Source organism: Sturnira hondurensis, unplaced genomic scaffold, assembly GCF_014824575.4.
Source record: "Sturnira hondurensis isolate 20B ecotype Veracruz unplaced genomic scaffold, ASM1482457v3 Scaffold0022404, whole genome shotgun sequence".
NCBI classification, from domain to species: Eukaryota; Metazoa; Chordata; class Mammalia; order Chiroptera; family Phyllostomidae; genus Sturnira; species Sturnira hondurensis.
The window spans coordinates 49,768-59,977 of NW_028095035.1; the positions used below are offsets into that span (position 1 = coordinate 49,768).

At 39.3% G+C, this 10,210-nt stretch overlaps 1 protein-coding gene across 1 annotated transcript; it reads right to left on the bottom strand.

Moving 5' to 3' along the window:
• Positions 1 to 5,526: 5,526 nt before the first annotated feature.
• On the bottom strand, positions 5,527 to 9,984 carry LOC118979466 (recombining binding protein suppressor of hairless-like). Its single transcript, XM_037035514.1, has 3 exons — positions 9,809 to 9,984; positions 9,345 to 9,448; positions 5,527 to 9,187 (listed from the first exon to the last, which is right to left on the bottom strand). The coding sequence occupies exons 1-3, from the start codon at positions 9,929 to 9,931 to the stop codon at positions 8,872 to 8,874; spliced, it is 543 nt and encodes a 180-aa protein (XP_036891409.1). The 5' UTR covers positions 9,932 to 9,984; the 3' UTR covers positions 5,527 to 8,871.
• Positions 9,985 to 10,210: the final 226 nt, after the last annotated feature.

A 10,210-nucleotide genomic window follows, 5' to 3' on the forward strand; every position in this document is an offset into this window, starting at 1 on the left:
GGTGAGGAATGGACTTGGGTTACTTTTGGCTCCCAAATGACAAGAATATGTTCCTTTTTAATTCATGAGATGAATATTTCTAAAAATTGTCAACAAAATGTATTCGTTTCTCATCCATCTTTGGACAATTATGAAGGAACTGTTTTTTTAATTAATTTTTTATTTACACTCTTATGGACATGCAGGTATGACCAAGACAACCCATTTCACTCATTCATTCATTTTTATGATCGATCTGTCTAGGGATTGTGTTCAAATACCATCTGGGTTACCAGAAAAGTATTGCTGTTGAAAATGGGTTCTTCTGTGGCATCAAGAGAAAGGAGTTTCAAAGGGCAGGCACATGGATAAGATTAAACATAGTGGTAAGATTTTGAAGGGGTGAAGGAAAATAATACACCCTAGGGGATGTAGAGGGCAAGCAGGATCGAGCAGTCAGTGCCCTGAGAATCCTGATCAATCTCCCAATTTTCTTGGTTCTCCTTAATGAGAAAGCTGTCATCCAACTCACTTCCCAATTTTCCCTGGCCCAGCTGGAGCCCTCCCCCTAACCAATCCCTTTCCTTGCCCCACCGAGGTTTGCACCCTCTCTCCAATCTTATTGTTTTTTAAGGCTAAGTTCTCTCCTTTGTGTTGCCATCTTAACTTCTATGGCTCATGTCCAGAATTTGTGCTGCGTCATCTGGTGCATGTGCTTATATTGCCTTGGTCCATTTTCACCTGTATTGGGCATGTGTTCAGCAGAAAAATCTCCCAACTCTTCTCTCCCAAATGCTGACATCTGGCCATTAGTGCCCCAGGGATATTTCCCTGCTAGCTCTGAGGATTAAGTCTGGAAGTCAGAGATCTCCTGGAGTGTGTGAATAAGTCTGTTACTGCTATAGGTTCCTAGTAAATCAGCTTACTAGAATGCTGTGACTTCCTAATGAAGCAGTCCCAGTAGCTCATTTAGTTTCCCCAGTTTACTAGGCTTCATATTTGATTCAGCTCCTTAGTTTATTATGCTCAATGTCGAATTACCTTTGCACCCTTTCATGTTCATAACTAGCTAACTAACTATGCTAGCATATCTATCTGTCCACCTACCTAATTACTTTGATTCCTACATTTTTGAAGAAAGAGCCAACAATAAAATCTCAAAAGACAAGGGGATTCCACCAAGTCCTGAATGCTGGGAAGATCCATTGCAGAAATAATGTCTCTGCTATCTCACTGGGAAAAAAAGAACTGGCTTATCCCTTTGTTCCTGAAAACTTTCACCTCATTGCAAGTTAGTCTGACCTGGGGTGGAAGAGGGGAATGATTATCTATACCATTGTTAAGAAATCCAGCAACTGTACTTCCTATACTTTATTGTATTACTGTAAATAATGACTCTTTAAGGCAGGGCAAACAAAGTCTGAATGAAATTCCATTTCAATGAAATATATTTACTACAGAAAAGTGAAAAAATTAGATTAGATGGTTTTACAGAAATATTCACTTTTCAATTAGCTAAGACTTAAAGAAAGTTTTAATTCTTTTACAAGTTATTTTGTTTATTAAAGCCAGGATAATAATGTTGAAAGAAAACTAATATGTCTACTTAAAATTATTTATTTCAGTCACACCGAGAGACCAACTAAAAAAGAACAGACAGCATCCTTGATCACTATTTATGTGTTAGAAATGATGGAAGTTATTAAAAACATTCTGTTGTTTAATTTTCACAATAATAAATCAAGTAAATTTTTTTTACAACTGAGAAACTGAGTCTTCTAGAATTTGGGTTAGTCGATTAGGGCTAATATGTAGTAACACCAGGAATATAATAATAATTTCACCGCCACACACACAAAACCACACTGATCTATCACGGGCAGAGCTGGAGTATTCCTGACAGTAACACAGATGAATCTATGATCTGAAACATGAGATTTTGATTTAAAAAACACCCTTTGTCCATGTAGGCACAATCCTGTTTCATGAGACACTGACACAGCCTATATTTTTAATAATTAGTAGGAAATGTTTAAGTTGAGACATTTATACATTTTATACTTAATGGCATTTTTCTTCTCACATTGATCCTATCTATGGTGTGTGTGATGTCTATACTGGGATTGTTTTGAGAAAATAAAATCAGCATTCAAGTATCTTATTCAAGGTTCACTGTATTTGGATAAACTGGACTTGAACTCAGACACTGTGGACACAAAACTCCACTTAGTACATATTATTTGTAAAAATTCTCCTTTATTTCTTGATGGATAAGGGACACATCCCTGAGGACTCATTCTGTAGTGAATGACTCCTATACAAGGCCTTTAATCATATGCAAAATTCTTGAAAAGTTTTCATTCATCTTGCCATTCAGCAGAAGAGGAAATGAGATTGTAAATATTGGTAGAGATGTCACCTCTATAACTGCATTTTTATGAGGCAATAGTCATTTTCTTTGGGAGTAGAGAAAAAAAGATGAATTAAGATTCTCTATTAATGCAAACAAGATTGTGGAGAAATACGACATGAGGCAAATTGTACACCCTCGTGATGACTGACAGGTGATCAGTGGGAAAAAAGAGGAGGGGCGGTAAGAAAAAGATGAGAGAATGGTGCAGATAAGCTCAGTTCATTAGATGTATCCAAGGCCAGTGGCACTACATAGAGGTGGTTGAGGGTGTAAGTGATTTAAGAACTCGGAGAACACAGTATCATGGGGCCAACACATTTCATAAGATTGAAATACAGACAATTTTTCTGAGAAAAGGAACATGAAGAATATTTATAGATGGCAAACCCATGGTCCATGATGTTGAAAAATGAGACAGTGCTGGCATCACAGTGTAAAAAAACCCCAACAGGACAGGGGGGAACAGTCAGGGAAAGGGTTAATTTTAAGGAATCAGAGGAGGGAGATTTCACAGAATCATTATGTTCAAATTGATTCTCTAATCCTATAATCCAGTAGCCATGTTTAGGTTAATATCTAGAGTAAACAAGTTGATGATTGCTACCTTGTCTAACAAACTCTTCATGTTTGAGTGAGGGGATCTTTCATCACATATTCCCAAGACCTAGGCACACACCTCTGACACATCTACCTCCCAGTAATATTTCCCTGATGTAATAAATAAATGGTGAACCCAGGACACCAAACGGATCATAATCATTATTATACCCTTTATAAATTAATCTAGAAGCGGGATTTCTCATTTGTCTTCAACATGCAGGAACAACCTTTGATTCATCTTTGGCAGGATCCAGGGCCATGTGAACTGCAGAAAAATTACAGGGTGCAGGAAAACTTTGATGTACCTTTATCTGTGGTATTGTAAGGGAGCTCTTTAAAGTGACATGCATGGGAACTGGAAAGGTATAACACTGAAGAAATGTATGTGTTTGGGGAGGGAAAACGTGGATCTTAAGACATAAGACCCAGCCTGAGTCAGGTAGCTCAGTTAGAGCATCGTCCTGATATGCCAAGGTTTCAGGTTCATCTCCTGTCAGTACACATACAGGAGGCAACCAAAGAATGCACAAATAAGTGGAACAACAAATTAATATTTGTCTCTATCGCTGCCCCTGTCTCTGTCTCTCTATTTTTCTTTATCTCTGTCTCTCTCTCTCCCCCAGCTCTCTCTAAAAAAAATTAATTTAAAAATTAAAAAAAAGAAACCCACATATAATCTAGTAGAACATGTAAAGTTCTATAAAAAGACGAGGTCAGGGTGGCTTCATGATACTGTGATATCTCTTCAGCCCAATGTCAGCGCACTTATGGCAATTCTGAAATGATAAAAATTCATAACAGTAAATATAAGCAAAGGAGTCAGCACTACAATATATTTACAGAACAGGGGAAAGACTGGGGAAATATGGAGGTAGAAAATAGAAGAATGAGAAGGGAGCAGGACAGCTGTTCGCTCCCCATGTAACTATGGCTGCATCATCACCACATGATATCCATTCTCCTTTCCCACCTCTCTTCACACCTAGAAACTGAACCCTCCTCCCTCCTTAACTCCCATCATCACCAGACCCCCACAGCCACCCACCAGCTCTGGCATTCCTCACCATTAAACACTTGCAGCATCTCACTCAGGTTAGGAGCTTGGAACACTCTTCTTTGTTTCTTGGAGACAGTTTTTGGCTTCTTCAGAGTGAAGGTCTTACTCCTAGGTATGACAAAGTAATAGTCTCACATCTCTGACTTTTTCACTCTCAAAACTACTCATTTCTATCTACTCACCCCACTAAGCACTTGAGCCTACTTCAATGGACCCCTGAGTAAAGAGAGAGCAGACTTCCAACCTTGGAGCCAAAGGAAAGTGCTCATGTCGAACTTTACACTACACAGTGTGTGTTCTTAGGCAGACCTTGACCTCACAGAAGCACAGTTAATTCCTTTCAAAATGAAAACTGATCTCCACTTCTCTTATCACTTGTAATCATATAAAATTACATGACTTTTTTAAAATGGAAACTTTGGTTCCTTAAAACAAAATAATGTGAGGAAAACTCACCGAATGGATGTGGAGAGATATTACATGACAGAGAGGTGGAAGAACCTGGCTCCTGGTAACTTGAGAGATACCACTATCCAGTGAGGGACTACTGTCTGGAGGGGACCGAGACTTTAAAGTCTGCTCCTCAGTAGGGAGACTCTCAGAATAAAATCTGAGCTTTGTTTCTCTTGGGAAAACAACACCTGGAAAAGAAGACATTATATATACCATACTAATTGGGGTTGGCATTTTTTTATGTTTGAACAGCTTGTTGTAGCCAGCTAGGTGTACAAATTTAGACACAACAATGCTGCCCTTTCATTCTGCTTTCGAAAGTGCATGGTCAAGAGAGATCAGTTGTTTGAACCAGGGCCAAAATATTCTTTGCTATTCACATCTGTTTTTTTGTTAAAGAGAGAGAGAGAGAGAGAGAGAGAGAACTGTACAGAAGGGACCAGGATTCTTCTATCCACAAGGGATAAATTTAAACATAAAAGAGTCCTCTCTAATTCTTTTTTTTTTTTTACAATGGTTTACATTTCCTTTTTATTTATTCCTCAAAACCACCCGTGTTGCAGGTTTCTCACGGAAGAAATACAGAACCGAGCAGATTCTTTTTTTTCCACAAAATTGTGGTATAAACTTGCTCAATTTTCTATCTTATTGCTAACAAACCTTACAGGCACACAGTTTGTAAAATAAACCCCTTAAGGACTGAATGTGTAGAACATGCTGAAAGGTACAAGAAAGAAACTAAAATGAGTACATAAACCTACATGTGAACCAACCCAGGACTGAATGCTGGGAAACACTGATCACAGCACAGGGAAAATTAATAAAAGGAGATGCAGTTCAGTCCTGAAAGGGTTAAATAGAAACCTAATATATTCTTGTTTCTACCCATTCAGCCCACAATACAGTGCTTGAAAACAGAGTCAAAAGTCTGGCAAGGAAAAGGACACACATTTGTTCAGTACTCATCGGAAACAGCTGCTTTTGAAACCGTAAGTAACCTGGTTAATAACTGAATAGCATTTTGTTTCAAAAAGGGACCCCCCCTCCCCCTAGGGATTATTTGGTTAAATATGACCAGTTAGTTTAGTTCTCAAAAACCGTACTGGGCACTGGAAATTTTCTGCGAGGGCATGGATGGTACCAGTTTCGTAAGAAAAAATAGACAAAAAAGCAACCAGTGACAATCGCTAACAAGTCTGTGCGGTAAGAGTGACGAAGATTTCACTAATTAACATACAGATGAGGATGCCTCCAGTTGCCACAGTGTAAGAAGAGTCAGCAGCAGGTTAAACGTCACACTAGTGTTCACTCTGCAGTCACTCAAAATGAAAGGGCCTTTTACGTTCCAAGCCCTCAGTTTGGCGTCCCCAGTCTGTGGGACCCACGCAGTGGAACGAACGCCACCACTGTGGACCACAGACTCGGCTTCTGTGCACATCTTTAGAAACTGCATAGACCCATGGCAGCGTAAGACACGCTTCTAAATCAGATTTAAAAGAAAAAAACCCTCAAATGTACTGTACTTTAATTGAAGCAGTTACCATCGTAAGAGAATCTTTGTGAGGGAAAATGACCAGGATCTCTAATAATACCACCATGGGGAGAAGGGCGTGGCGGGCAGGGACCATCTACTATAAACACAGGACAAGGCTCCTATCAATTATAGGCTACAAATGAGTGACAAATCTATGAAAAAGGCTTTTTTAAGCAGTTGACAAAAGAACCAATAACAGTAACCTACAATCAATCGACAAATCTTAGTCTTTAGTTTGTGGTGTGTAGAATGACCCCCCCCCCCCCAAAAAAAAAGCAGGGGGGAAATGCCTATGTAAGTACACTCTTGAATTTTCCAGAAAAACAATCAGGAGGAGTTTACAGTCTAGTATTTCAATGATCTTATTACAAGAAACAAAGAGCCAAAATAAGATATTACTTAAATAATAAAAGCAGTTCATCTTAATAAAGCCATAAACTTGAAAAATTCTTTTGTGCTGTGAAGCTGGATAAGGAATAGTTTGTTCTTCAAAAGCATCTCGTCTGTCATCAGCTGATTTAATAGAGTTTTGTACCTGAACACCGAACCTGGGAAGCGGAGGAGACCTGTGACCCATTACAAACAAAGCAGCACTGGAGACATTCCCACCTCTGCACAGACAGCACTGTGTCTAGGCTGCTTGCATGACTCAACAGAGAGAATAAATACTACTCAAAAATAAGCAAGTTTATAAGAAAAAGCCAGTAAACAGTGAAAACAAAGAAAGGTAAGGCCACAATGAATTCTGCCCTTGATCACTGAAACAGACTTAAAGTGTGAGGCAGGATTAGTTTACAAGAGAGAAGCTAGCGCCTGGAGCAGACTTGGAGAGAAGGCTGTGTGTAGTATAATGCAGCCTGTGAGTACTTAAAAGGCTGGCACTAAGAGGAAACCACAGTAACTTTGATTTAATCACTAACATGTTTTACAAATGACTTCCCCCTTGAAAACCGAGGAAAAACGCTTTAAAGATGTTAGGAATCATATTTACAATGACATAGTCTGAGAAAAAGACGAGTGATGAAGACTGCAGAGCTGAGAAAAAGGCTACTCACAATGATGTGGAAAGAGTCTGCTAATGGACATGTTCCAAACAGCCCAGGACAACAGAAAGACAATGTTCTGCATGGAAATGCTGCAGGAACTTACAGCATGCGTTCATAAGGTACTTGTGGCTCCCGTGTTATGGGACAGTGAGAAGCTTACCACGACCTAGAGGTAGTTTTTCCTCTAAGAAGGACGACTGCAACAGAACCACACACACGGTTCCTGCAGTAACTGCAGCCCAGTGAGTCCGCTGCCGGTTCTGGGAAGCTGAACAAGGGCATCGCTATAGTGCAGAAACGGAAGCTGTGTAAAAGGGGGGAGCTGAGCACGCAAGGTCAACACACAACCCTGCATGCAACCAAATCTTAACGGAAAGGCAAAGAAATGTTTTGAGTAGGAGACATTTGTGGAGATGCTCAGTACTGAAAAAGACACCTCCCGCCCCCGGAGGAAGAGAAAGTAATGGAAAGATAAGTTACATTTTTATAATCTCACAACTATCTGCTTCTAAAGAACTGTCTTCCAGCTATTTTAGTTGACCATCTAATAAGAGCATCTTGTTTTAAGGTTACAATGATGTCTTGGCCTAGGCTACCAAAAAAAAAAAAAGTAAATACATGCTTTTGCTGAGATTTTCCTCATTATACAATAAGGGCACCATCTACCAACTGGTAGCAAATACTTCTATGATTTTTCTTTTGTCATTTGCCAACAAGGCAGAAAATACCCTACTGAATAAAATCACCGGGAACATTACAAGTTCAAAATAAAATGTTTAACTTACACATAATACAAGTTATGTACAAGAGTAGGAGGGGAAAAAATCCTTAACAAATTCTGAAATATGGAGACACATTTGTGCACGGGGAAAGGGGAGAGGACACTTCAAAGACCAACATGTTCTGTGCCACTACCTCGTCAATGGCTAAATGGCCACATTTAATTCCATGTAAAGGTTAGCGCCACCTGGATCACCACTATAAATATATGTTTCTAAAAAGAAAACATGGAAATAATTGCCAAATGTCTGAGAAGAGAGACTAAGTTAACATACATTGCATGTATTGCAGGCAAGGCAGAGGCATTTTTTTAAAGCTTTTGCACAGACTTCATATAATCTTAAAAAAATATGTAGGACTTTACAAGATTTGACTTGCTGAAATCAAAACAAATTTAACTCATGAAAAGTCATAAGACTTCAGCTATTAAAAAAAACAAAACAAAAACGGACCAGTTCCAGCCTCAGACCAAAAAAACCGGGAAGCGCACGGTAAGGAGACTAAAGAGGCACGGCCAGGCTTGGAACCTGCTGTACTCGAGCGCAGCAGCTCGCCGGGCGCCGGGCGAGGAGCGACCTGTTTGGTAACAAAGGTGCACTATACGGTGATACAAAAAGGGGTGGTGAAAATGTACCTTTTACTAAAGCTTACACAAGTTCCTTGGTCCATAAAAACTATGTTACATTTGTGTCTTCTAGTTTAACTTTTATTCCAGCCACATCTATTTCTTGCCCATTTAAACAAAACCAAACAAAAACCAATCAAAAATAACAGGTGAAAAAAAACTGATTTCCAATAGTTTATATATGTTGATTTGTTTGTTTGTTTTACTGTGGCTTCCGCACATCAAATCAGCACTTGCAGGTAATGGGGTTTTTGAATAATATCACCTGGTATGAAAAGTTTTCCCAAGAAACCAAAAAGATTGTTCATTTTTCTCTCTTTTGCTTCCTTTTTCTGTCAACGTTTTGTTGCAAAGTCAGTTTAAGTCCCAGCAACAAGACGGTGGTTAGGACACCACTGTTGCTGTAGACGATGTGACATTGGTTGAATTTGTGCTGACGCTTGTGTAACTCCCCTCGCTGTTTGTGTTTGACTCATTAGGGGGCACTTGGCTCGAGTTGGCTCGAAGGATCGCTCCTGCTGCACTGCAGTGCGGCCGAGGCCCTGGTTCTGGTGTGTAGGTAAAGGTAAGGCTCGTGGAATAAATGATCCCGTCATTTCGGACCAAAGTTACTGGAACCTGGACTGGCTGCCGGACCCATCGCCAGCCTTCTCGGAATGCAGAAATGTCTGGGACCACACAGAGCATACTCTCTCCACATCTGCAGAGGAAACACGGGTCACTTAAGTGCAAAGCACATTTCAGAACTGAAACTTAAAACTAAGTTGCTTAATATACTACAATCAGCATCAGGAAAGAGTCCCACTGACCCACCCCCACCAAAAACTCCAGACAATGTAAAGAACTTTACCAAGTACCTGTACATAGTTTCAGCTTCTACATCCCCAAACCACACTCGTAAGTTTGGAGTGAAATTCTGTCCTGTAAGTTCAAGCATTGCTACGTCCCCACCGCCATTCAACTGAAATTCATAGAAAAATAAGAATAACACTGAGAAAACTTTTCATTTCTCATTAAAGTGCACAGATTAGTCTCTCAATAGTTATCATTTGTGAAAAATGAGTAATTAAAATGCTTCTTTTAAATAACACCATTATAAAGATAAAGTGAGCTAAAATATCAAGATAACATACAATTTGGTTTTGAATTTAAATTTTCTTGCATAAAAGTAGGATCTTATTTTTTTCTATTGACAAATAATGTATGACAAAATACCCAAACCACAATATGTGGAGAAAAATCAAAATTATTGTGAAATAAAAGTATGCTAAGTCCCAGCCAAGAGAAGTCGAAGAGTCAGCCTGGCAGTAGGCGGCCTCACCTGAAGACTTTCTACAACAGGCACAGGTGTGACAGGGGCGAGGACGGGGCCCATCCCTTCGTAGAACGTATACTCTGCCTTATCCGTGCTGATGATTGTCCAGGAGGCTCCATCATTTATCATCTCTTTGTTTGGTTCCTTTGGGCATGGAGTGGCCTTATAAAGAAAGTGTAGAAATTTTTATATGCATTGCAGTATATATACATTGCAGTAAAAGACAACATTAACAAGTAGCATATACAGACTACAGTTATAACATGGAAAGAGTATAGTAAAAATGTATAAACTTCCCAAGCTTGGTGCTTTGCCAATCCCTAAATAAACACAAACAGAATATTAACATGAGAATCTGACATACAGTTTTTATTATAATATGAAACGTTTCAGTGACATATTAAATAG